The sequence below is a fragment of the Cervus elaphus genome, chromosome 17, assembly GCF_910594005.1.
Source record: "Cervus elaphus chromosome 17, mCerEla1.1, whole genome shotgun sequence".
NCBI classification, from domain to species: domain Eukaryota; kingdom Metazoa; phylum Chordata; class Mammalia; order Artiodactyla; family Cervidae; genus Cervus; species Cervus elaphus.
The window spans coordinates 57,722,739-57,749,493 of NC_057831.1; the positions used below are offsets into that span (position 1 = coordinate 57,722,739).

General features: G+C 36.1%; 1 protein-coding gene and 1 non-coding gene across 5 annotated transcripts in view; one reads left to right on the plus strand and one right to left on the minus strand.

Moving 5' to 3' along the window:
- UBE2K (ubiquitin conjugating enzyme E2 K) overlaps positions 1-26,755 on the plus strand; it is a 73,556-nt gene that overhangs the window by 34,798 nt on the left and 12,003 nt on the right. For 2 of the 4 annotated variants that reach the window (XM_043870823.1, XM_043870822.1), the window contains exons 2-4: positions 6,724-6,817; positions 11,032-11,090; positions 22,546-22,628. In XM_043870823.1, the coding sequence (XP_043726758.1) occupies positions 6,724-6,817; positions 11,032-11,090; positions 22,546-22,628 (236 nt within the window). The remainder of the gene's footprint in view (positions 1-6,723; positions 6,818-11,031; positions 11,091-22,545; positions 22,629-26,755) is intronic. The other 2 variants (XM_043870825.1, XM_043870824.1) reach the window with 2 other exon arrangements.
- LOC122673655 lies at positions 14,599-14,721 on the minus strand. Its single transcript, XR_006334777.1, has one exon. It is a non-coding gene; the product is annotated as a U6atac minor spliceosomal RNA (small nuclear RNA).

Consider the following 26,755-nt stretch of genomic DNA (forward strand, 5'->3'; position numbering starts at 1 on the left):
AAGCTTGCATAGCAAAGAAAACCATAAAGAAAGCAAAAAAGCCACCTATGGACTATGAGAAAATATTTGCAAATGATGGAGCTGACAAGGGCTTAATTTCCAAAAGATACAAAGAGCTCAGTAACAAAACAAAACAAAAAAACCCAATTTTTAAAAATGGGTAGAAATCCTAAAGTAGCCATTTCTCTAAAGAAAGCATACAGATTACCAGTGGGCACATGGAATGGTCAACATGGTTAATTATTAAGAGAAATACAAACCAAAACTACACTGAAGTAAAACCTCACACCAGTTAAAACTGGCCATCATTAAAAATCTACAAATTATAAATTTGTAGGAGAGGGTGTGGAGAAAAAGGAACCCTCCTTTATATTACTAGTGTGAGTGTGAATTGATGCAGCCACAATGGAAAACAGTATGGAGGTTGCTTAAAAAATTGAGAATGGAGATGCCATATGATCTAGCAGTCCCATTCCTGGGCATGTATCCAGACAGAACTATTGTACAAAAAGATCCGTGCACCCCATGTTCATAACAGCACTGTTGGGTTGGCCAAAAATTTGGTTCAGTTTTCTGTAAGACGGCTCTAGTAGCGCTTAGCTGTCTTTAACTTAAATTTGAAACATTTTAGATTGTACTGTGACAGTTGTCATATCACTGTGCATTTAAAAAAAATCAAAATTGGTGAATTTTTGTGGAGCCATTTTAATATTGAAGATGGAAGAAAAAAGTAACATTTTCAATATATTGTGCTTTATTCAAGAAAGGTAAAAATGCAACTGAAAGAAGAAAAGATTTGTTCAGTGTATGGAGAAGGTGCTGTGACTAATTGAATGTGTTAAAAGTGGCTTGTAAAGATTCTGGCTGGAGATTTCTTGCTGGCCAATGCTCCATGGTCAGGTAGAGCAGTTGAAGTTTGTAGCAATCAAATCAAGGTATTAATTGAGAATAACCAACGTTATGCCAGGCTGGAGATAGCCAGTATATTCAAAATACCCAAATCAAGCATTAAAAATCATTTGCACCAGCTTGGCTATGGTATTAATCACTTTGGTTTGGGGTATAGCGTAAGTTAAGCAAAAAAAAATTTCTTGACCATATTTCCACATGTAATTTTCTACTTGTAAGGAAAACATTCCGTTTTTAAAACAAATTGTGCCGGGTGGTGAAAAGGGGATACGGTACAATAATGTGAAGCAGAAACAGATTGTGGGGCAGGTGAAACGAACCACCACCAACCACATTTAAAGGCCAGTCTTCATCCAAAGAAGGTGATGTAGATGGTAGGATTGGAAAGGGAGTCTTCTATTATGAGCTCCTTCTGGAAAACCAAATGATTAATTCCAACATGTACTTCTCCCACCGAGACCAACTGAAACCAGCACTCAACAGAAGTGTCTGAAATTAGTTAACAGAAAACACACAGTCTTCCATCAGACTAACACAAGGCTGTCCGTTTCTTTGTTGACCAGGAAAAAACTGTTACAGCTTGGCTGGAAAATCCTGATTCATCTGCCATTTTCACAAGACCTTTCACCTTCAGATTTCCATTTATTTTGGTCTTCACAAAATTCTCTTAATAAATATTATAGTTCCCTGAGACTGTAGAAAGCACCTGGAAGTTTTTGTTCAAAAAGATAAAAAGTTTTGGGAAGATGGTATTATGAAGCTGCCTGAAAAATGGCAGAAGGTAGTGAAACAAAATGATGAATGCATTGTTCAATAAAGTTCTTGGTGAAGATAAAAAATGTCTTTTATTTTTACTTAAAAACTGAAGGAACTTTTTAGCCAACCCACTGTTTACAATAGGCAAGACCTGGAAGTAGCCTTGATGTCCATCAACAGATGAATGGATAAAAGAGATGCGAGATACGTATATGTATACATACACACACATGATGGAATACTACTCAGCCATTAAAAGAATGATATAATGCCATTTGCAGCAACATGGATAGACCTAGAGATTATCATACTAAATGAAGTCAGAGAAATACCATTTGATACCACTTACAGGTGGGACCTTTAAAAAAAAAAAAGTTACAAATATTGAATTCCCTAGTGGTCAAGTGGTTAGGACTCTATGCTTTCATTGAGGAGACCCAAGTCGAATCCCTGATTGGGGAACTAAGATCCCATAACATGCATGACATGGCCGAAAAAAAAAAGCAAATGAACTTATTTACAAAGTAAAAACAGGCTTACAAACATAGTGTACAAACTTACAGTTATCAAAAGAGGGGGTGGATAAATTGGGAGTTTGGGATTAGTAGATACAAGCTGTTGCATATAAAAAGATAAAACAAGGTCCTACCATTTAACACAGGTAATAACTATGTTAAATATCCTGTGATAAGCCACAGTGGGACAGAATATGAAAAAGAATATGTATGTACAGCTGGATGGTTTTGCTGTGTACCAGAAGCTAACACAACATTGTAAACCAGCTATATACCTCAATTTAAAAAAATACAGCCACTTATGAAAAACTGGAAAAAAGTACATTTGTGGTTTATGTTATATTTCTGTTGGACAGCCCTGGTCTAGAATTTGTTTTTTTGTAAGTACCACTAATGCATCCCCATGGCCACAGTTTCCCATTTTTCTTAGTTTCTCTGGTCTCTTAGTTTCCATATCAGCCCTGCTTTGAAAATATGACATGTCCTAAGCTTCAGGTTTTTTTTTTTTTTTTTTTTTAGCTTCAGGTTTTTAATTGCTTAGAAGGTAGAAATCTTTTTTTCTTGAGCCCTGGAATAGTAGGGAAAACATAAGTTATGAGAAAATAATGGCGACTATTAAATCTTTTTAAGCCTCATTTCCAACAAATAAGGAAGCATTGAATTTTATGTTTATTTACATGATAGTAATAAGCAGTGTTCCTGAATTTTGGTAATTGTGATTTGTCTAGGGAACAAACTAACTTTTTTAAATAGCATATGAGAATTATCAGTAACTTCAGGGGTCATTTAGTATTATATTTGCTTATCTGAAATTTGGATTTAAATTGTATTTTAGAAAACTTTTCCCAGAATAAGGAGAAGAGAGACTCCTGTGATAAATTATCCCTTTAAAGTACAGTTTCAACGTTTTCTGCTCCAGCATCATCATCAAAAGTCAACATATTGTAGTGTTAAGTGACTGCTATACATTTAAACATTTACTGTTGGGCTGGCATTATTAGTACTGTATTCATTAAATTCCCCCATGAACTGTATATGGTAGGTCCTATTATAATCTGCAGTTGACTGAGGATGAAACTGAGGTTCAGAGTGGTTATTTAACTTGCTCAGAGTCAGGTAGCTAGTGAGTTTTAAGTAGGTTAAACAAAAGTAGCTCTATACTTGGTGCTTTTGTGATAAAATCTTTCAATTTTTAGTTTTTCACAGGAGACTAAGCTTCAAGTGGGCAAGGGCTTGGTTTTGTCACTTAGTTGTTTCACTGACATTTAAGATATAATATGTAGTAGATCCCAGGAAGTATTTGAAAGAATTTTGTGATTTTGATGATGTCAATTCATCAAGACACTTGGTTTTGAGAATCTACCAGAATTGCTTTAAATTCTGCCCTGTTGCTCATTAGCAGTAATGTTTGTTTATATACCACTTCCAGATTAACTTCAGTATTGTGTACTGTTTTGCATACTTCATGCATGTTATATCAATAAAATAGTTTATTGAAAAATTGTTTATTAGGAGCTGTGGCTTCTTTTCATCTCTTTTCCTTTTATGTGTTGGAAATGTATTGGAGCCACAAGGAAACATCAGAAACATCAAGACAACTAGAGGTTCCACTGGGTTTAGATGAGTTGGAAGAAGAAAGTATAGTGAAGCACCTTCCAGCTGTCCTCAGAAAAAATGTATAATGATAGCATCATTCTTGAAGGTTTTATCCAAAAGCCTCAGCCTCTCTTGGTTGTTTTGGTCATTAAAATTTAGAAACACGTTATTTTTAGAAATTGCAGTTTCCATTCTTAGTTTGAAAACAGGCCTATGAAATAATTTTTATAAAACAGGGCTTGAAATCAAAGGTTTTTGTAATTAATATTTGTAGGGGAAGGGTATGTGTGCTACTTCTATCCAGGAAATTTTCATTTAATTCTGAAGTATATTCTCATTTTATAATAAAATTGAGAGTTAGATGGTAAGTGACTTACCTGAATTAACATCACAAGTAAGTGGCAGAACTGGAAATTAACTTTCTGTCTGAATCCAAAAGTTGTAATTTTTAAAAATATTGTCTGTCATTTTGCTATTTTCTATCTTTCTCCCTTATAGTTCTGAGTCTTAAAGTGGGATTTTAAGTTGGTTTGTGTGGGCAGTGGTCTTGGAGTTTCGGATTGTGAAATACTGGATGTTTGCATTAAAGTATGAATGTAATCAAGAATAATTGGCATGATATAAAAATTAAGCTGTGAAAAATCTTCATCTTTAAATTTCCATAAAAACCGACTCTAGAACACAGAGTCCTTCTTTACAATGGGATTCTTCATGGTGGCGTGTTTTCTTGAGCTTTTGTAGTAAATTTTTATACACAAAGTTTTCTTTCCCTGGAGTGAAAAAAAAAGACCTATTTTTCTTTGAGTTATAATTTGGGGGGAAATGAGGACAGAAATAAGAACAGAGGCATGACAATAATTCTTTAGCATTTTACTGATCAGACAGTTGGGGCAATCTGCAGGGCAACTTTTCTAATTTGTGCCTGCTTTCTACCCTCCCCCCCCCCAAAAAAAAAGAGTGTCCTTTAGTATCCTGCGGTTTTAGGGTTATTTACTTCTTTGGAGGAAGCAGATAGTGTGGGGTGCTATAGAGAGCTTTGAAAGCATTCATGATTTGCAAGATCCATTTACTCTTGTTTTCCTTAGAAGTCTTAGGGCAGAAAAATAGATGTCTATAAGTTACACTTTTGGCTTCTTAAATTGGTCAGTGAACATCTAATACCTCTGATTTTCATTTTAACATTCTTCATTCCTGTGCTTACTCAACAAAGTATTTTACCATTGCTAAAGTTGTACATTTCATCCTTTTCTGCAGATATCAATGATGATAATGAATGACTTTTTTTTTAGGGCATAGGAGGAAGTTCCCTATTATGCGTATTTATAATTAAATCTAATTTGGGGGTAAGATTATCTTCAGAAAAATATGAAATACTTTAATCTCAAATGCAGAAATGGTTGTGAAGCTAATTCTAGTTAAAATGCATAAAGTAAGATTTTTAACTCTATATTCTTACTAAAAATAAGATAAAAGTCACATTAAAATCTTTAAAATTTGGATTTGAAAGTTATATTTTTTTCTGTACTTAACATTCGATAACTAAATTGTTTAGAAGTGAAAATGATGGTATCTTCTTTTGGGATGGGGGCAGTTAAAGACCTTAAAATAGTAATTCTTAAATTTTTCCATCCTGTAAGCAAGATTAAGAGGTACGTTCAAAAACAAAAATTTTCTTTTGAAATCTTATGGGGCTCTCTTTTGTAAGAGTACATGTGTCAGTTAGGTATAAAGTGTAAAGTACAAAGTAAGTTGTTGTTTAGTAACTAAGTTGTAGCTGACTCTTTGTGACCCCAGGGATTGTAGCCTGTCAGGCTTCTCTGTCCATGAGATTTCCCAGGCAAGAATACTGAAGTGGGTTGCTGTTTCCTTCTCCAGGGACTCTTCCCGACCCAGGGATCGAACTTGAGTCTCCTGCTTGGCAGATGGATTCTTTACCATATGGGAAGCCCCACAAAATAACTAAATGTAGATAAATATAAAAATCCTAACCAAGAAAATGAAAACAAAACCTGTATTTTGAGGAATTATGGTTTTAAACATTGAGAAAAGGGGAGGATTATTGTGTTAGGTGAATAGACCAGTAAGATACTAGTGAAGGTTACAAAATCTAAGTAGAGAGCCCATTTGCAAGCAAGTGCATGTGACCAATGAAGTGAATCCCACTGGAGGGTTTTCTGACACAATCATTATTTACTATGAGAATGGATTGTTAAAGATCATTGAGAGATTGAAGTGATAAGATTGATATGACAGTACTTTGAGAAACGTACAAAATATCGTAGATGTAGATAAATATAAAAATCTGTTTTTAAAAGTAAGTAATTGCCACTGAAGTAAACTAAGCAGAAAAACAGATTGAGGAAGGCATTGGAAGATTCTAGTGAGACATTTAGGCTTCAGGAAATTGTGTGGAAAGGGATATTAACTAGATGCTTAGGGCTTACATCATCCTGCTTGATGGTGTAATATTTTCAGTTAATCTACACACCTAGAAATTTAAATGAGCGTGTATAGCCTAAATGAGTTATAATGACCCTGAATTTTCTTTTTGTCTCTAACCCATGTAGCCCAGGGTATCAAATGGCAGTATTCATCTATAGATGAGTAGAATTATCACTTTGGATCTAATACACATGAATTTGGCAGGTATAAAATAGGTGTTAGCTAGTTTTCTCTAAGCATTCCTATAATAAAGTCAACAGGACATTGTACTATTATTCAAAGTGGTGTAATGTCATTAAAAACATTGCAGTTAAATTTTGTTAGTGTTTTTAAGTATTCTTCAAATTGGCTCATTACGTTCTTGAAGATGACAATATTATTTTTACTAGAGTAGATAAGCTTATGAAAGAACGGGTTTCAAAAAATTTTTATAAGTAATACTTTAATAAAAATAGGTTTTTTCCTTGGTGATATAACTAACATTTATTTTCTGTTTATTTTTAAGACGAGCAAAAATCAAATTAAAGTAGATCTTGTAGATGAGAATTTTACAGAATTAAGAGGAGAAATAGCAGGACCTCCAGACACACCATATGAAGGCAAGTACTTTTTTCTGTATCAAAATATTGTGCGTATTAGAACTTATCTGAAACACTAAATCAGAATAATCTTAAGCATTTATAAACTACATGGAAGGTAACTTCATTTGGCTTAAGGATATATACAGCAGTTTTTAAATAATAAATTCAGATACTTAGCTAGACTGATTTTCTTACTGAATTTTAGCTAACTTTTTTCTTTTCCCAAAACAGATTCAGTAGAACTAAGCTACAGGTTATATTATGTTAGAATTTAACAGTGTAAAATTAAATTTACATCTAGCATGTTAAACCTTTTAACTTACATGAACTCTCAGTTACCCTTCATATGGTATCTGTAACAAACTTTGTCTTAAATTTCTGACTTAGGTTTATTTTTTAAAGCAAAGTTCCTCTTCCCTGTTTGTCATTTAGCATGTAATTCACTCATATGTCTTTATACAGGCTGTATTCCAAATATTTAATTTTCTTTATTCAGGAAAGCTTTTAAGTGGTCATTTCAAGCACATAGTAAAGAAAGGAGGCAGTTTTCCTGAACTCTGTTCACAAATTAAGTCTTTATACTTTAGACCATGGAATTGGGGTGGTAAGATACAGAAAGAAGCTTTGTAAGCTTTTTATCCACTCATTAGGCAGATCTTCAGTAGTAAATAATATTATATATTTGAGTTTATATGGCATAGCCAGGATTCTTGCATGTAGTAGGCATTCACATATTTGATAGAAGTCCTGTAATATTGTAGTCATAGCATTTATTGAGCTTTTACTTATTAGAGGTTTATGTGTCTTTGCTCATTCAGTCCTTAAAACATATCTTATGAGGTAAGTACGGTTATCACTGTTTCATAGATGAGGAAACTTAAGCTCAGGAAAGTTAGGTAACTGTTTAAGACATCTCAGCGCACAGCTGGGATTTGAGTCCCTAATAGCCTTTGACTCCAAAGCCTTTTTTCCTAATCTCTTTCTACTCTTGAATAAATCAGGATTGATTGAATGTTGGAAGTGGTGGTGATGTCTCTTTTGAATGTAGTGGTTCTATAATTCTGTAATGAACAATAAGTTAAAGTTTTTCAGAAAAATCCAGCGTCCTAGACTATTTGTTTTCATTTGAATTTTTAAAGGCCCTAAAATATCATTAGCTCATTCTACCAAATCTGAAATGGTATAATTTCATTTTTTGTTTTATAGTTCATATGAGCCATTTCTAGACTTACTTAATTTTTTATAGTGTATGCCAGGCCTCATCTGAATTCTTTCATGAATGGCTATTCAAAATATTCGTGTAGTCCTTTTGACAGTTGTTAGATGGAGAAGAGATCTTGAGTTATCTTGCAAAAATCAAGTTAGTCCTTAGTAGCAGATGTTACTTATGATATACTGGCTTCTTCTGAAGCTAACTTCTTCTGAAAGCATACATGATAAATATTCTTGAATTGCTTTTTTTAGGTTGTTTAGGTATGTTTTTAAAAGATAGTAGGGCAGTAGCATTATCACCCTGCAGCTCTTCCAGTGAATTGATATTTATAAACAAGAGAGCTCCTGAACTAAACAGAGAGTTTGTTACCTTCTTAGCAACTCTTAATAAAGGTACATGAAGTTTTTAAAAATTGGACAGTACACACCTACTTGCAGGATGATTAAGTTATAACTATACCACATTCATTAGTTAGAAACAAGCTTGGTCATTTTTAAGTGCTTATTTCTGCTGCTGCCACTGAGACATTAATGTTTGATAACATTAGTTTTAATATGCTTCTTGGATATGTATTTGAAGTAGATTAACTTAAATTGTATTCTTATAAAACTATTGAAGAGAAGTACATTTTGTTTAAGAAAAACATCAGTTGAGCAACGGCATTAGCTTAGATACTTTTTTTTGCAACATGAATGGGATAAAATATTTTGATAATGTGTATCTCAGGGCTCTTGCTAAATTTTGAAGGGTTTTTTTTTTTTTTTTTTTTTTTAATCTCAATAGCTAAAGCAAAAGTTTACATGGGAATGTTAAATTGTTAATAGCCATCATTAAGAAATCAGGCAGCTATTTTATGTAGTGTAGAAAGTAATCAGATTGAGTTAAAATGACCATGTTATTGTATATGTTACCTCAATTTTCTTTTGCCTTAATGGCTCAGTGGCAAAGGAACAATTTAGTTCTTGAGCCTTTCTCCCTAAGAGCTGTTTTAAATTTACAGAATCATTCTTGATGTTTAAAAAAAAATCTCACTGCTACCCCAGCTTCCCTTTGGACTAAGTTAAATTTAAAGATAATAGATGTTTAATATTAAAAACTATTCTTCAAGAAGTAAATATTTTATAGTGAAAGCTGTTATGATAGTAATGTAGTTATTGAATATTATAAAGCTCTCTTAGTTGTGTTGTTCTGATATATATCAAATAATGTTGCAGTTAATGCTGTATTGATTATATATTGAAGTTGTCAATAATGTGAGACAGAGCATACTAACAGCATATGGAGTAGAAATAGAATTTGGGGGACTCAAGGGTCCAGCATTATTTCTGTAGTATTTCAGGGCTCTCATACTGCTCCTAAGAGATTGTTTTGGACATTCAGGAAGGAAGAGCCTTATATGAAAAGTTATAGAGACAGTAATTTGAAATTTAATAGAAAAAAGTAAAGTTCCTAGGAAGGAAAGAGAAGACTCTACATATTACTCAGGCCAAATTTATTATACCTATATTTGAAGCTAACATTTATAGCTCTGAACAGAAAGCTAGCTCTGTGTACACGAACATTTCCTGAGGTCCCGCTCTCTCACCTGTTTTTTCCTTTTGTTTCTTTGACTTCTTTGCTTCCTGTTTCACTGCTGTCATGTGCTCTGTGCCTCAGGCCTCTAGTTCTGCTTGTGTATCAGTCAGTCTGAGATTCTATTAAAAAGAATAAGCAGGAAAAGAAGAATTGGAACCAAAACGGGCAGAGAAAGTGGTACCAAGTGAACTGCTTCTTTTATTTTCAGACCTGCACTCATTTATTCCTAAGAGTGAAAGAAGTGCAGGATATGCTGAGGACTGAGTGTATCGAGTGTGAAATCGATACTGTTCCTAGTGCACAGTTACTGCTTGTATTTTATTACTTTTTACCCTGGAAAATTTCAGATACATACAGAAGGCAAAGAGTATAAAGAAACTTCCATGTACTCATCAGCCAGTGTTAATAGCTGTCAGTTCATGGCTAGTCTTTGATCTAAGTCATCACTTCACTATTTTGAAGCAAATCCAAGGCGTAGTTTTATATATAACTATTTCACTGGCACAGTTTTGTTTGTTGTATTTTGGAATGGTAAATACTCTATGTTAATGGAACATAAAATTTTAGAATTAGAAGTTTCTTGAGAGTTATGACTCAAATCCAGTCTGAAGTCCAGTGCAAGACTCCCCCTTCAGAGTTTCCTGAGGGGCAGTTAGCCTCCCTTTTAATATCTTAGTATGGAAAGCTAGATAAACTTTTTTTTAAAAATGCCCTGTTTAGCTGCTAGTTGCTTAAGATAACTTCATACCAGTATGTTGCCTACTGTGTATATATTACTGGTTAGAACAATCTCTTTGTAAAGTTTTGCATTTTATATACCTATTTAGAGGAAGAGAGTAGGTTTTTGTCTTTGTGCCTACCTCTTGTCTTATTGTTGAATTTTGTTTTTTAAATTTTAACGAGAAGTATTGGTATTTTATGTCCCAAATAAAAGTTTGGGACAGTTTCACATTTGAGAACCAGCTCGATATAGATTTTTTTCAGCTCATGACATAATCTGTGTATCTTTATTCTCTGTACCTTCTGTGCCTTTATACTTCCCTTCCTTCTTTCCTTTTTTCTTTCCATTTTTTTGTCTTATTTAGCAGCTTTTTTTCAGTGTGGATTAAAGGAAGCAAAAGCAGATAGAACCTGTACTCTCTAATTGTTCCAGTGAATTCTTTGGTGTTGGATTGTCTATAGATTTAATGTATTCATCCATCTCTAGTCCAATTATTCACTGATAAGCTAATATCGGTTGTATAAAATGGGTATTCTGTATGTGACCTTTATATTAAAAACTAGTAATATTTTGTCTGTTTCCTTTTTGGGTTTCAACTTTAAAGTGAATCTGTTGTAATTGAATATAACATAGTATATGTTTTGAAAAGTTCTATCACTATATTTGGCTTCACATATTTGAGACAAGCAACATTCTTAACTTTCTGTTTTCCCCATTTTTTAGGAGGAAGATATCAACTAGAGATTAAAATACCAGAAACATATCCATTTAATCCCCCTAAGGTATGGTAAGCCCATTTTTATGCATGAACTATATGTCTTGGTTCGTTTAATTAATATATACTTTAGTATTTATTAAAATTACAGATTTTTTTTGTGTGTGTGTGTTTGCTGTGTAAGTTTGGTGTGGACAAGGTTTAAGGTAATGGTGATTTGCTTCTGGAATTAGAATGAAAAGCAAGCTTACTTAGAGGCAGCTAGTAGTGTATTTAGACAGGAACAAGATATGTATCAGACAATGGCTTAAATTCTAGGTCTGGAAAAACTTGCAGTGCCCCAAATTTAGAGAATCTTATATAAATTTTTATTTGCCTCAAAGAAATATATGTGTGTGTGTGTGTGTGTGTGTGTGTGTGTGTGTATATATATATATATATATATTTTTTTTTAGGGAATAGTGTATTCTGGATTTATTCAACATTTATTTGAATGCTTTGTGCCAGTATAACAATAAATAAAGCTTTTACTGTCCTTGCTGTCATGGAGCTCATGTTCTAGTGGGACGAAAAAAGTGAACAAATCACTGCAATTGTGATAAATATTAAAAGAGGAAACAGAATAACCTAGGATTGTGTATAACAAGTGGAACTAACCTAAACTTACATTTGACTGAACTCCTTCCTTTACGTCTTTACTTTTGCTATCATCACCATTTTAGTTCAGGCTTTCAGCTTTATTACGTCCCCTGTTTTGCCTGTTACTTAATCACCGTTTCATTTTTACCACTAATGTTCATTCTTTGTAGTGCTGTACTGTAAATCTTCCTAAAGTGCATTTTTTATCATGTTTTGTTTCTTCTCTTTCCCTGTTAATAGTCTAAACCCCTTATAGCGATGGGCATTTAAAATCTCCTATAACGTGCCTCTGTGGTCTTTTCCAGCCTAATCTTCTGCCAGTTTCACCCACAAAATCGGTTTCATTTTCCAACCTAGATTATTTGCTGTTTGTATAATGCTTATTCTTTCACGCTTTTCTGTCATTTTCACTTGAATCATTATCCCTGTCTTTGACAGTGCTGGTTTTCTTCTGAGGTCTGGGTAAAGGATCACTCTCTCCATTAAGCTGTGCCTGTCACAGTGTCCCTCCCTTTACTCTCAATGGCATTTTATGTAATTTATGTAATACTAACACAGTTATAGTATGAATCAAGGTATTGTATTATTTGGTGATGTGTATCTTTCACTAGCTTTTGTGTTCCTGAGGTCAAAGACCATGTCTTAATACACCTTTGTATTTTCTGTGATTCCTAAAACTATAGGCTCCCTTGAGCATATGATATTAGTCTTTCCAGAATTCATTCATGCAACCTACTGGTTGTCCTCTGTTTAAGAATAGACAAGATAATGGAAGTTTCAGGGTAAAGTTGTGTCACCTGACATTGTGAGGTGCCTGTTTCTCTGTTATTTATGTTCATCTATTTTCTGATGAACCTGATTGATTTTTTTATTATGGTAAGTAAACATAAAACTTATTACCTTAACCAATTGTAAGTGTACAGTTTAGTGGCATTAAGCAGATTCACTTTGTTTTGCATCTATTACCACCATCTATTTTCAGTACCTTTTTTCATCTACTAAATAATAACTCCCTGTTTCCTCATGCTGGTAACCAGTTACACTTGATGTATTTTGGTCTACTCTAGGTACCTCATTTAAGTGGACTCATTCAATTTTTATCCTTTTGTACCTGGTGTATTTCACTTAAATTAATGTCTTTAAGGCTCATCTGTGTTATAGTTTGTATTGGAACTTCTATTAAACTTTCATTTTACATCTGTGACATAATATTCATCCTTATCTTAGTTACCCTCAACTAGGTAATCTTGATTGTCAATATTATCATTAAAATAAAATAAGTAGTAGTCTCTTTCAGTTCAGTTCAGTTCCGTCGCTCAGTCGTGTCCGACTCTTTGCGACCCCATGAATCACAGCACGCCAGGCCTCCCTGTCCATCACCAACTCCCGGAGTTTGCTCAAACCCATGTCCATCGAGTCGGTGATGCCATCCAACCATCTCATCCTCTGTCGTCCCCTTCTCCTCCTGCCCCCAATCCCTCCCAGCATCAGGGTCTTATCCAGTGAGTCAACTCTTGGCATGAGGTGGCCAAAGTACTGGAGTTTCATCTTCAGCATCAGTCCTTCCAATGAACACCCAGGACTTAGTTTATGTTAATTGTAGAATACTATAAGTTTAAGAGAAGATTTTAAAATGTTTTGAGATAAGGATGACCTCCAAGCCTAAAAAATACTTTTTTTAATGGAAACGAGGGAAGAAAGAAAAGATCTCAAGAGAGACTGCTCTCAAACACTGTATTTTTACTATTAAGTTAAAAAAAAAACCACTATATTTTTAATATTAAGTTAAAAAAAATAAGTTAAAAAAAACCCACTATATTTTTACTATTAAGATGTCACTTGCATTGTGCTAAGAATTTTATATGCCTTCCTAAGACAGTCTTAATGAGGGAACTGAAGGTTAGAGGTCAAATAGAAACTAGATTTGTAAGGCCTACTGTGCTCTACTTCCTTGATCCTACTGAGGAAAGAGTAAGGGCAGAATCTCTGAAACAGTGAATGTGGCTCTACCAAGAACAAGAATCAGTTCAGTTCAGTTCAGTTGCTCAGTTGTGTCTGACTCTCTGCAACCCCATGAATCGCAGCACGCCAGGCCTCCCTGTCCATCACCAGCTCCCGGAGTTCACTCAGACATGTCCATCGAGTCGGTGATGCCATCCAGCCATCTCATCCTCTGTTGCCCCCTTCTCCTCCTGCCCCCAATCCCTCCCATCAGGGTCTTTTCCAATGAGTCAACTCTTTGCATGAGGTGGCCAAAGTACTTCAGCTTCAGCATCAGTCCAATGAACACCCAGGACTGATCTCCTTCAGGATGGACTGGTTGGATCTCCTTGCAGTCTAACGAACTCTCAAGAGTCTTCTCCAACACCACAGTTCAAAAGCATCAATTTTTCAGCACTCAGCTTTCTTCACAGTCCAACTCTCACATCCATACATGACCACTGGAAAAACCTTAGCCTTGACTAGACGGACCTTTGTTGGCAATGTAATGTCTCTGCTTTTTAATATGCTGTCTAGGTTGGTCATAACTTTCCTTCTAAGGAGTAAGCGTCTTTTAATTTCATGGCTGCAATCACCATCTGCAGTGATTTTGGAGCCCATAAAAAACAAGAATAAGAGTTCAGATCTTACAGCATTTGACAGACTTTTTGATCTTAGGCAAGTTGTCTAAGGTGTTTCTTCATTTGTAAAATCATTTCAAAGGAGTAGTCCATTTAAAAAATAGTATTTCAGTAATTCTATGAGACATTTTTTAATATTTCTCAAATCAGGGTATATCTTTTAGTGGATGAGATAATTTAATTGGCCCAGTTTTTTTCTTTCTCATCGTATATAAAATAATGGTGTATTGAATACTTGATGGTACCTGCGGTTCAGTAAAATACAATACTTAGAACAGTATGCTGTAAATATTAGCCAGCATTATTTTTTACCGAAAAACATGATGGCTAGATGCAGTGAAGTAGGTGGTAGTGCCTTAACCATATGCACGTGGTCAGGCTCTAGAGCCTCTTCTGTCTTTATCAAGGGCAGTGCTCACCTTTCCTTTCGTATAGCACATAGCAGTTCTAGATATCTACTCAACAGAAATGATAATGTGTCCTTACAACAACTTGTACACAAGTGTTCATACCAGCACTAATTCATAACTGCCAAAAAGTGGAAGCTCTCTAAATGTCCATCAACTTAATGGGAAAATTAAATGTGGTTTATTTACCACATCTATTTATAAAGATGAACAGGCTGCTATGTGCTATAAGATAGATGAACTTTGAAAACATCATCCTAAATGAAAAGGCCAGGCGTAAAAAGCCACACATTGTATAATGTCATTTACAAGAACATTAGAAGAGGAAAATCATAGAGAAAAAAGGTTGCTTAAGGCTGGAGGAGTATGAAGGAATGGGGAGTGACTACTGGTGGTTACATAATTATTTTTGAGGTGTTGAAATGGTCAAAAATTATATTTTGGTGGCGGTTGCACAACTCAATATACTTACCACCAAGAAGTGCGCTTTATATGAGGATGGATTATTGTCTCAATAAAAGTTTTTATTTCCCTCTATTGTTTTCATTCAGTCGCTAAGTCATGTCTGACTCTTTGCAACCCCATGGACTGCAGCATGCCAGGCTTCCCTGTCCTTCACTATCTCCTGGAGTTTGGAGTTTGCTCAAACTCAAGTCAATTGAGTTGATGGATGCCATCCAACCATCTCATCCTCTGCTGCCCTCTTCTGCCCTCAGTCTTTCTGAGCATCAGGCTCTTTTCCATGAGTCACTTCTTTGCATCAGGTGGCCAAATATTGGAGCTTCAGCTTCAGCATCTGTCCTTCTGATGCATATTCAGCGTTGGGTTTCCTTTAGGATTGACGGGTTTGTTCTCTGTGCTGTCCTAGGGACTGCTGGAGTCTTCTCCAGCACCACAGTTCAAAAGCATTGATTCTTTGGCACTCAGCCTTCTTTATGGTCCAACTCTCACATCTGTGCATAGCTTTAACTATATGGATATGGACCTTTATTGGCAAAATATTGTCTCTGCTTTTTGATATACTGTCTAGACTTGTCCTAGCTTTTCTTCCAAGGAGCAAGAGTCTTTTAATTTCATGGCTGCAGTCAATGTCTGCAGTGATTTTGGAGCTCACAAAGATAAAATCTGCCACTGTTTCCCCCCTTTTCACATCTATTTACATCAAATGATGGGACCAGATGCTATGATCTTAGTTTTTTGAATGCTGTTTTAAGCCAGCTTTCTCACTCTCCTCTTTCACCCTCATTAAGACGCTCTTTAGTTCCTTTTTGCTTTCTGCCAGTAGAGTCGAATTATCTGCATATCTGAGGTTGTTGATATTTCTCTTGGCAATCTTGATTCCAGCTTGATTCATCCAGTCCGACATTTTGCATGATGTGCTTTGCATGAAAGTTAAATAAGCAGGGTGGCAATCTATAGCCTTGACAAACTCCTTTCCCAATTTTGAACCAGTCCATTGTTCCATGTCCGGTTCTGCTGCTGCTTGAGCTGCATACAGGTTCCTCGGGAGGCAGGTAAGGTGGTCTGATAGTCCCATGTCTTTAAAAATTTTCCCCAGTTTGTTGTGATCCACAAAGTCAAAGGCTTTAGCATAGTCAGTGAAGCAGAGATAGGTGTTTTTCTGGAATTCCCTTTCTCTGTGATCCAGCAGATGCTGGCAATTTGATCTCCAGTTACTCTGCCTTTTCTAAATCGAGCTTGTGCATCTGGAAGTTCTTGGTTCACGTACTGCTGAAGCCTAGCTTGAAGGATTTTGAGAATTACCTTGCTAGCATGTGAGAGGAGTAGTTGTACAGTAGTTTGAACATTCTTTGGCATGCCTTTCTTTGGGATTGGAATGAAAATTGATAATTTCCAGTCCTGTGGCCATTGCTGAGTTTTCCAAATTTGCTGGTATATTGAGTGCGGCACTTTAACAGCATCACCTTTTCGCATTTGAAATAGTTCAGCTGGAATTTCATCTGCTAGCTTTGTTTGTAGTAATGCTTCCTAAGGCCCAATTGACTTCACACTCCAGGATGTCTGGCTATAGGTGAGTGACCACACCATAGTGTTTATCTAAGTCATTAAGACCTTTTTTGTGTAGTTCTTCTGTGTATTCTTGCCACCTTTTTTTAATCTCTTCTGCTTGTTAGATCCTTGTCGTTTTTGTCCTTTACTGTGCTTGTCTTTGCATGCAATGTTCCCTTGGTATCTCTGATTTTCTTGACGGGATCTCTAGTCTTCCCCTTTCTGTTGTTTCATGTATTTCTTCTCCTTGTCCAGTTAAGAACCTCGCTTTGCCGTTCTCTGGAACTCTGCCTTCAGTTGAGTATATCTTTCTCTTTCTCCTTCGCCTTTCACTTCTCTTCTTTTCTCAGCTCTTCTAAGGCCTCCTCAGACAACTGCTTTGTGTTCTTGCCTTTCTTTTTCTTTGGGATGGTTTTAGTCACTGCCTCCTGTGCAGTATTACAAACCTCTGACCATAGTTCTTCAGGCCCTCTGTCTACAGATCTAATTCCTTGAATCTATTTGTGTAATCATAAGAGGTTTGATTTAGATCATACCTGAATGGCCTAGTGGTTTTCCCTATGTTCTTCAATTTAAATCTGAATTTTGCAATAAGGAGCTCATGATCTGAGTCACATTCAGCTCCAGCGATTGTTTTTGCTAACTGTGTAGAGCTTTTCCATCTTTGACTGCAAAGAATAAAATCAATCTGATTTCAATATTGACCATCTGGTGATGTCCATGTATAGTGTATAAATCTAAATCCAGAGTGATGTCTAGTCCTAGCTCTGTTTTAGGCACTTGATACATTATTTCATTTAATCTTTGACATCACTATTTTAACCCTTCCTCTTTCCACCATTTTTTAGAAAAATAGACTAAAAACATAAGAACTGAGGTCTGTCTGATGTTTTTGCTACTGTTGATAGCTCATGTTGCTTTTCAGGCCACTACTGTCTTAATTCCAGTTATTCCATATTGAGGTAGCTTCAAGATTTAGAAAAGTCTTCCTTCAGTCAGCCCAAATTTGCTTTTCTTGGCTTCAACCAGTTGTAGTTGGAATTTAGTATCATTTTAAATGCAGTCCTCCTCTAATTTATGGTATTATGCTTTTGCAGTAAATGGTAATTAATGTATGATAAATATGTTCTGGATATTTCCTATATTAAATTTGAATTTTTACTGCTTGGTAAATATAATGGGAAGAGTGGGGAATAATTGTGTAAATTTCTTGCATAGTTAAGTTCAGATATGTTTAATACATAGCCTCAGGTTTCATTTTTTTTTTAATAATCACCTTACATGTCTTGGATGCTTGCCAATCTGTTCTCCAGAAGTCTGTTTTTAAAAAAATACTTGACTTTTGGTTGTGCTGGGTCTTTGTTGCTTTGCAAGGCCTGTCTCTAGCTGGTGAGAGGGGGCTTCTCACTGCGGTGGCGTCTCTTGTGGAGCTCAGGCTTCAGTAGCTGTGGCACACAAGCTCAGCAGGCTTAGCATGTGGCGCTTGGTAGCTGCTGCTTGTGGGCTTGTTTGCTCCAGGCGTGTGGAATCTTCCTGCACCAGGGATCGAACTTGTGTCCACTGCATTAGTAGGTAGATTCTTATCCTCTGTGCCACCAAGCAAGCCCCTCAGATTTAATTTTAAACTTTATGAGATTAAAGTATTGAAACTGTTAAATTCTCAATGCTGTGCAGACAAAATTGCACCAGATTGAACGCTTACATTGATTTATTTTAACATGGTCACAGAGAATTTTCTGCTCATTTTTTTTTTTTGCAATAAACTATTGACCCTCAAGAGCAGAAGGTTTACTTCTGGACAGAGAAGATATATCTTTGAGTCAGCTGAATATAGTGTAGAAGGAGTTTGATTCAATGCATACTTAAAAGTAAATTGTAATATATACTCTATTAATGAAAAACTCGTTAAATTAGGAAAACTAGTTCAGTGATTTGTCCAACTGATTATTCGAGATTAGATTGTGAATTTTCTTCTTTTTCCTTGGTGTTACAAATACACTCTTAAATGTGAAATTGAGTATAAATACCAATGGTAATAGCCTTTACTGAGTCTTCTCTTCTGCATATGTATATTTAAAATAGCATTTTCTTTTGTACAAGTTAGTTAAAGCAGGTTTAATATTGTAACTCTCATGAGTTCCAAGCTTGAAACTGGAAATTCCTGATGGAAATAGATTTCATATCTACCATGAGGTAGAAGGTGAAACTTTTGTTGAATTAAAGACTGTAAAAACATAGGCTGCATCCTGTAGGAGGAGATAAGATTGCTGATGATGGTTTGTTACCAATATAGCGAGTGAGGAGCAGTCTCCTCCCTCCACTTCAGTCTGCTTACATTAGGTACATGGCATTAAGATTTTTGTTTCTAAATTCTTTAAGAGCTCCTCAAAATTAATGATTGTTGTCAAGTTATCCAGATGGTGCTGTTATTGGTTTCACTTGTGAAAATAAGGAAGCTTGACTTGTTATTTGTGTAAGTATTTTAGTACTGTTTGTTTTTGTTGTTGTTCAGTCGCTCAGTCATGTCAGACTCTTTGCAACCCCGTGGACTGTACCATGTCAGGCTTCCCTATCGTTCACTCTCTCCTGGAGTTTGCTCAAACTCATGTCCATTGAGTTGGTGATGCCATCCATCCATCACATCCTCTGTCGCCCTCTTCTTCTCCTGCCCTCAATCTTTCCCAGCATCAGGCTCTTCGCATCGGGTGGCCAAAGTATTGGAGCTTCAGCTTCAGCATCAGTTCTTCCAATGAATATTCAGGACTGATTTCCTTTAGGATGGGCTGGTTTGATCTCCTTGCTGTCCGTGGCACTCTTGAGAGTCTTCTCCAGCACCAGCTCAAAGCCGTCAGTCAGTTGTTCAGCACTCAGCCTTCAGCACACGGTCCAGCTCTCAGGTTCCTACGTGACTACTGGAAAAGCCGTAGCGTTCGTTATACGGATCTTTGTCAGCAAAATAATGTCTTTACTTTTTAAAACGCTGTCTAGGTTTGTCCTAGCTTTTCTTACAAGAAACAAGAGTCTTTTAATTTTGTGGCTGCAGACACAGGGAGCTCTGCCTGGTGCTCTGTAAAGACCTAGAGGGGTGGGGTGGGAGGGTGAGTCAAGAGGGAGAGGATATGTGTATACTTATGGCTGATTCACGTTGTTGTACGGCAGAAATCAACACAGCATTGTAAAGCAGTTATCCTCCAATTAAAAAAAAAGTGTGGAAGACCACACAGAGAACTACTTACAGGACAGTTATATCTGTACTAGTAGATAATGGAGCAACTTTGAAAATTATTCTCTTTATTATTATCTCCAAATTCAGAGTTCCTTGTTCCTAATTGTAGATTGTAGTACAAAGAAATAAAGTTTAATAATTTCACATATTAATAATAATGTGCATATTAGTTTTCATGTAGAGTCTACTGAGAATCATTTACTGAAGATTCTTTAAAAAGCAATATACAATTTACACATCCTTAGATCATCAGCCGAAATCATAAGCCTTTTGACATCTTCAGTAGTAGATGTTTAAAATTCTGTTTTCCTTGGGACTTCCCTGGTGCTCCAGTGCTTAAGACTTCGCGCTCCCACTGCATGGGGCACAGGTTTGTTCCCTGGTAAGGGAACTAAAATCCTGCATGCCTTGTGGGTGTGACCAAAAAAGAAATTTTCTTTTTTTTCTAATCTTGTTGAAAATACTGAAACTCAAAACACTTTGCTGTCCTTGTGTCACTGAAATTGTGGCTTATTGTTATCTCATATCATCATAAAGCTTTGAACTCAAATGGTAAAAATTGCGATGTGAAAATCATGGTGATATCCGTTACCAAGAAATGTTTTTTGTACATGAGCCCTATATGCCGGTCTTATTTGATCTTCACTATATTTGAGAAGGATAATGTTTAGCTTTTTAGTAACAAGTTTGTCTTAATGTTAATTGTATATTTATTCAGTGTGAGGCACCTCAGATGCTTGGAGTGCTCTACTAAGCAAATAGGCACCATGCATTTGAGGGAAGACTAGGCTAATGTGGGAGAGGTTGTAGAAGTGTGATCGGTGCTGTGACACAGACAAGTGTAGCGTGCTGTGGGATCAGGTCAAGGAGAGGGGTTGTGGAAGTTGAAACTTGGAGAATCAGTATGTGTTAGCCAGAAGAGGATATTAAGGTGTGTTATTGGAAGAAATGTATGAAGGCCCTGAGGCAAATAGGACTTATTGAGCACTTGCTTTGAATGTGGGGTGATAGTGAGGTTTGAGAGGTAGACTAGAGCCAGTTTAAGAGTGTGGGCTTACATAAAGGAAATGAGAAGTCCTTAAGAGGCCTTACGTGAGTAGTGTCATGAATCTGGTTTGTTTTAAAGAGCTCTTTGGTTTCATTGTAGAAAATGGATTAGAGGGAACAAAACTGAAAACAGTAAAGTCAGTAAACTGTTGAGTAAGCCAGGAGCATAATGATAGTCTCCTTTAAGGAAATGGTGTTCTGTGGGTGGAAAGAAGTAGGTATCAGTGAAAGCAGTAAGTGTAATTTTTTAAGAATTATAAAAGAACTAGGAGTGGAAAGTCTCCATTAGTTTTAGGTATTTTGAAGTCATTGGTGACCTACAGTGCTTTTTCAGATGGTACATATGTTAGTGAGTATGTGCGGAAATAGGGATAGATAGCATAGTATTCTTGCCTGGAGAATCCCAGGGATGGGGGAGCCTGATGGGCTACCATCTATGGGGTCGCACAGAGTCGGACATGACTGACGCGACTTAGCAGCAGCAGCAGCAGCAGCATAGACAAGGAGAAGGAAATGGCAGCCCACTCCAGTATTCTTGTCTGGAGAATCCCAGGAACAGAGGAGCCTGGTGGGCTTCTGTCCGTAGGGTCGCACAGAGTCGGACTCAATTGAAGCGACGTAGCAGCCGCAGCATAGACAGATCACGAGAAGCAGAAGCATAAATATTTTAGCTACTTTGCGTAAATAGCTTAGTTTTGGAGCATACACTGATGAATAATTGTTGTAAGGTACTTTTAGTTTGGCTTGTAGTAATCTATTAAGTGTTAAAGAATTTTGACTTAGGTGACTATCATATACATGTCAAATAAAACCCTCCTCCGTCTTCTCCTATTCCTCCTCCAGAAGCTCATAAGTAAGAGCTGATGAACTCGATTTCATTTCAAAGTTAGCATTTTCACTTGTTGATTTCTTGCTCTTTCATGTTAAGACAAACAGGTACATTTAGAATCTGAGATTGTGTGAGTTTGTATTTTCTATTGCTAACTAGTGATTTGATATTGGGTAAATTTCTTAGACTTTAAGCCTCAGTGCCTGGCAAATAATAGTAGACCTTTAAGTGTTAATTTTTCTAAAGTATTTGAGAAAAAACTGTTACAGAAAATCAGAAGCAATCTTTCAATCACCTACTACATCTGTTTTCACATATTGATTTTGCTTTTTCCTTCAAACCTATTCTACACCCTTTGTTGCACTAAAAAATCATCATTTGCTATCTGTATTGACTTTATGTACTACCTAAATAGATCTTAATTCATGTTACATTTCTCATAACATCTAACACTATGCTAGGTAAGTTATAAACACCTTAGTTATAATTAATTGGTGGGTTTCTTTGAGCATTTATTAAAACGAATGTATGTCATTGACAGCATTCAACTTACTGAATGCTTTGTCTTCTACATCCATCCCTTGACCTAGGCAAAATGATGTAATGTTAAGTATGGGCTTTTTTTTTAAAAAAAAAAAAAAAAAAAACTTGAGGATTTCTTTTTTTTTGAAGTTTTACTTAAATTATATGGTTGTGTTTTTTTTTGCTGTTACTTAAAAACTCAAATGTGCTTTATATTCTAGGTCCGGTTTATCACTAAAATATGGCATCCTAATATTAGTTCCGTCACAGGGGCTATTTGTTTGGATATCCTGAAAGATCAATGGTAAGAGATTTTGAATTCATGTTCAAGCCTCATATGATTCTAAGTCTGTTAGAGTGTTAAATGTGTACTTGGCCTCAAAGCATAAGCATAAGCATATTATACTTTCTCTTATTTGGGAAGTAATTTTAAAACTTGATGAAATCTCTCAAGTACATTAGAGAAAATATGTTATAATTGAAATTGTAATCTATATTTAAACAGTGATTTATTAGGAAATGTCAGATGCTAACTTTACATCTTGAAAAATCTTGTATTTTGTTTGTTGTTTTGGTAATTTTCATCTTTTGCTATCTTTGAAAGATTTTTCTGAAAGACAAAATTGAAGTATTGAAGTAATCAGCTCTGACTTGGGTGGAGTGTAGGCACCAAAATGTTAGAGGTTGTGCTAATTGAACACAAGGTTCTAAGAGTCTATGAAGCACCACCTTTGTAGGTGGTGTCTTCATTTGCACAGTGCTTTCACATATTTTGTCTGATTCCCTAGCAGCATAGTGTTTAACCGTTAGGTTAAAATTGTGGCCCTGCCGTTTACTGACTTGTGTGGTCTGGAGTGAATTACCTGGTCTTTGTGCCTTTATTTCCTTATCTGAAAAAAAAAGAGGTTAATGCCTATTTCATAGGGCTATTGAGAAGCTTAAATGAGTTGTTTTATGTATTTCTCTTAGAGTAAAGCCTGGATTGAAAAATTCAGACAAGAGATAAAAAGTCATTGGAGTGGAAGAAAACAAGTTATGTGTTTGATTTGTCAAGAAAGGGACAGGATGGAAGCTGAATAAGATAAAACAGGAATGACAGCATTTAGCACATGGGTCAGTTGGTGTATTTAGAAACTGGATGAATGGCAAGAGTTGCTGGTTTTGTTTTTCCATTCTGATAGAGCACACCTGAATAAAGCCTCTTCCTCAGTGGATCATCTCTTGAGATCCAGTTCCTTGATCTGTGTTCCACACACTTAAACATTGAGCATTATGGAACAGACCTAACTATTTTCTGGGTGTCTTCTGATTTGTGACTTTATAATTTGTTGAATTTCTATGCCTCCATGTTTTTATCTTTAAAGTCATCTCAAAGGTCCCTTGTAGCTCTTATTGTTCAGTAATCTTAATGAAAACTTGCAGTGTTAGAGACGTTGTCCTTTTTTCCAGGTGGTTGCCAGGACATCATTTCTTTTGTTCTCCCCTTCCTTTTCCCTCTCCCAGACTTAACTCATTCCTGCCTGATCTCCTGAGCTTTTGCACATGATGATATCTCAGGGTTAAGTCGTGGCCTCTGCTTCTTTCCATCTGTACTCACTTTCTTGGTGAGCTCATCTGATTTCATAACTTCAGCGTTTATATACCAGCAACTCACAAATTTATCTGTTCTGAACTCCAGGCATAGCACCTATACTTGACTATGTAATAGACATCTCCAATTTAAAACATGTTGAAACTGAACTGTTGATAATATTTCCCTAACCCAAAACTTATTTCTGCTCCATCTTAAGTTTTGGCAGCTACATCCTTACAGTTGTTAAGGCCAGACCTCACCGTGATGCTTCTTTCTTTCTTTGGTACCCTTACACTCCATCTGCAAATCCTGTTACTGAAACCAACAGCGTTTTGTTAGTAGTCTGTTACTACTGGCCTGGTCCAAGTTGCATTGCCTCTTGCCTGATGATTGCAGTAGCCTGTCCCTCTGCTTTTAACTTCAGTCAGGCTATTCTTAGCAGATAGAATGAAACCTCAGCCTCTTTGAAAACAAAACTCCACACTAAAATTTTTCACTGTCTTCTCTTTTTGCTGAGTTAGCCAGCAGTACTACCGCTTCTGATTATCTTTCTATAAATAGTTGAAAGATTATGGTGTATATAGAGACAGAAAACTTGAAGTTTTGTATCAGAACACTTTTGTCAGCTATTGTCATTTTCTAAGGCAGGTCAAATAGCTGAATTTGGTCTTTTTTCATATCTATATCGTTCAAATAATAAAAGGTATCAGAGACATCAGATAAAATAGGTGAGATTGGATATCCGTGGATTTACGGGCCCTCCCCCTGTCCCACCAGCTTTGTTGAGGTAATAGACCTTCAGTGTATTTGTAGATGTCAATTTTTAGGCTAATTTGAAATAGTTATATTAGAAAACTGTTTGTTAATCTAAATTTTTTATTAGTACATGTGGATGGTGATTTACCTTTAATATTTGATGACTTGTATGTTAGTATGGTTTATTTCTTAACTTCATAACATAACCCTACATGCAAACTATTTTCTGATGTTTTTCCCCTGACACCTCTTAAGACTGAAGGTGTCTGTTTACCTGGGGAAGAAAATGGCAACACGTAAAAAATACTCATTGATACTGCTCTTTCAAAAGACATGAACAGGCAGAGAATATTTGGATGGTTGGCAAGTTGTGCTGAGCACCATTAGTCATCAGGGAAGTGCAAATTAAAATCATAGTTAGATACCAGTGTAGTGGTTGTGGTTTAGTCACTAAGTCACATCTGACTCTTCGCAACCCCATGGACTATAGCCCACCTGGCTTCTCTGTCCGTGGGATTTTCCAGGCAAGAATACTGGAGTGAATTGCCATTTCCTTCTCCAGAGGAACTTCCAGACCCAGGGATCGAACCCAGGTCTCCTGTGCTGCAGACGATCTCCTGCATTGCAGGTGGATTCTTTATGGACTGAACCACCAAGGAAGCCCATGATAGCACTACACACTTGTAAATGGTTCTTGTGCATTGCTGGTAATAATGTGGTTCAGCCACTCAACCAGCTGTACCTGCCAAAGCGTATACCTTCATATGGCATAACAGTTCTACTCCTCAGTATTACATGCAGGAGAAATCTGAGAGGAATGAGTGCGTATGTCCACCCGAAGACAAGAATATTCATAGCAGATTTATTCAAACTTCAAGTAACCCAAATGTCTATAAGCAAGAGAATGGCTATATAATGGATTAATCGTACACTGAAATAGTACATAGCAGTAAGAAAAAAAAAAAGACATGTTGACACAGTAACATGAATGATTCTCATAGACATGTTCAGTGACGAAAGCTAGACACAAAGAAGTACATACTGTATGATTTCATTTTATGAAATTCAGGATGAGTCAAAACTAATTTTGGGTGATAGAAACTATGACAGCAGTGGGGATAGGTAAGGGTCGTGAATAAGGGGCAAGAGGGAGGCTTTTTGAGTACTGGAAGTACTCTATATTTTTATCTAGGTGGTGATTGCTATAATGTATACATATATAAAAATTCATCTAGCTGTCAGGCAGTTTACTCTTAGTATACCTTAACAAAAAATTATAACAAAAAAGCTGCCATTCTCTTTAAGTAGATGCTCTTTAGGTAGCAGTCAGTGTTTTGAATGAAAATAGATTATTTATTGATGATCTTTTGGAAGATCCTTGACAGACAAGTTAGTCAATAATACAAAAATTCAATGCTTTTTATTGTACATATTAAAGACCCCACCTAGTCCATATGATGGAGAAGGCAATGGCAACTCACTCCAGTACTCTTTTTTTTTTTTTTCCAGATTTATTTATTTATTTATTTTTTAAATTTATTTTTTTTATATTAGTTGGAGGCTAATTACTTCACAACATTTCAGTGGGTTTTGTCATACATTGATATGAATCAGCCATAGATTTACACGTATTCCCCATCCCGATCCCCCCTCCCACCTCCCTCTCCACCCGATTCCTCTGGGTCTTCCCAGTGCACCAGGCCAGAACACTTGTCTCATGCATCCCACCTGGGCTGGTGATCTGTTTCACCATAGATAGTATACATGCTGTTCTTTTGAAATATCCCACCCTCACATTCTCCCACAGAGTTCAAAAGTCTGTTCTGTACATCTGTGTCTCTTTTTCTGTTTTGCATATAGGGTTATCGTTACCATCTTTCTAAATTCCATATATATGTGTTAGTATGCTGTAATGTTCTTTATCTTTCTGGCTTACTTCACTCTGTATAAGGGGCTCCAGTTTCATCCATCTCATTAGGACTGGTTCAAATGAATTCTTTTTAACGGCTGAGTAATATTCCATGGTGTATATGTACCACAGCTTCCTTATCCATTCATCTGCTGATGGGCATCTAGGTTGCTTCCAAGTCCTGGCTATTATA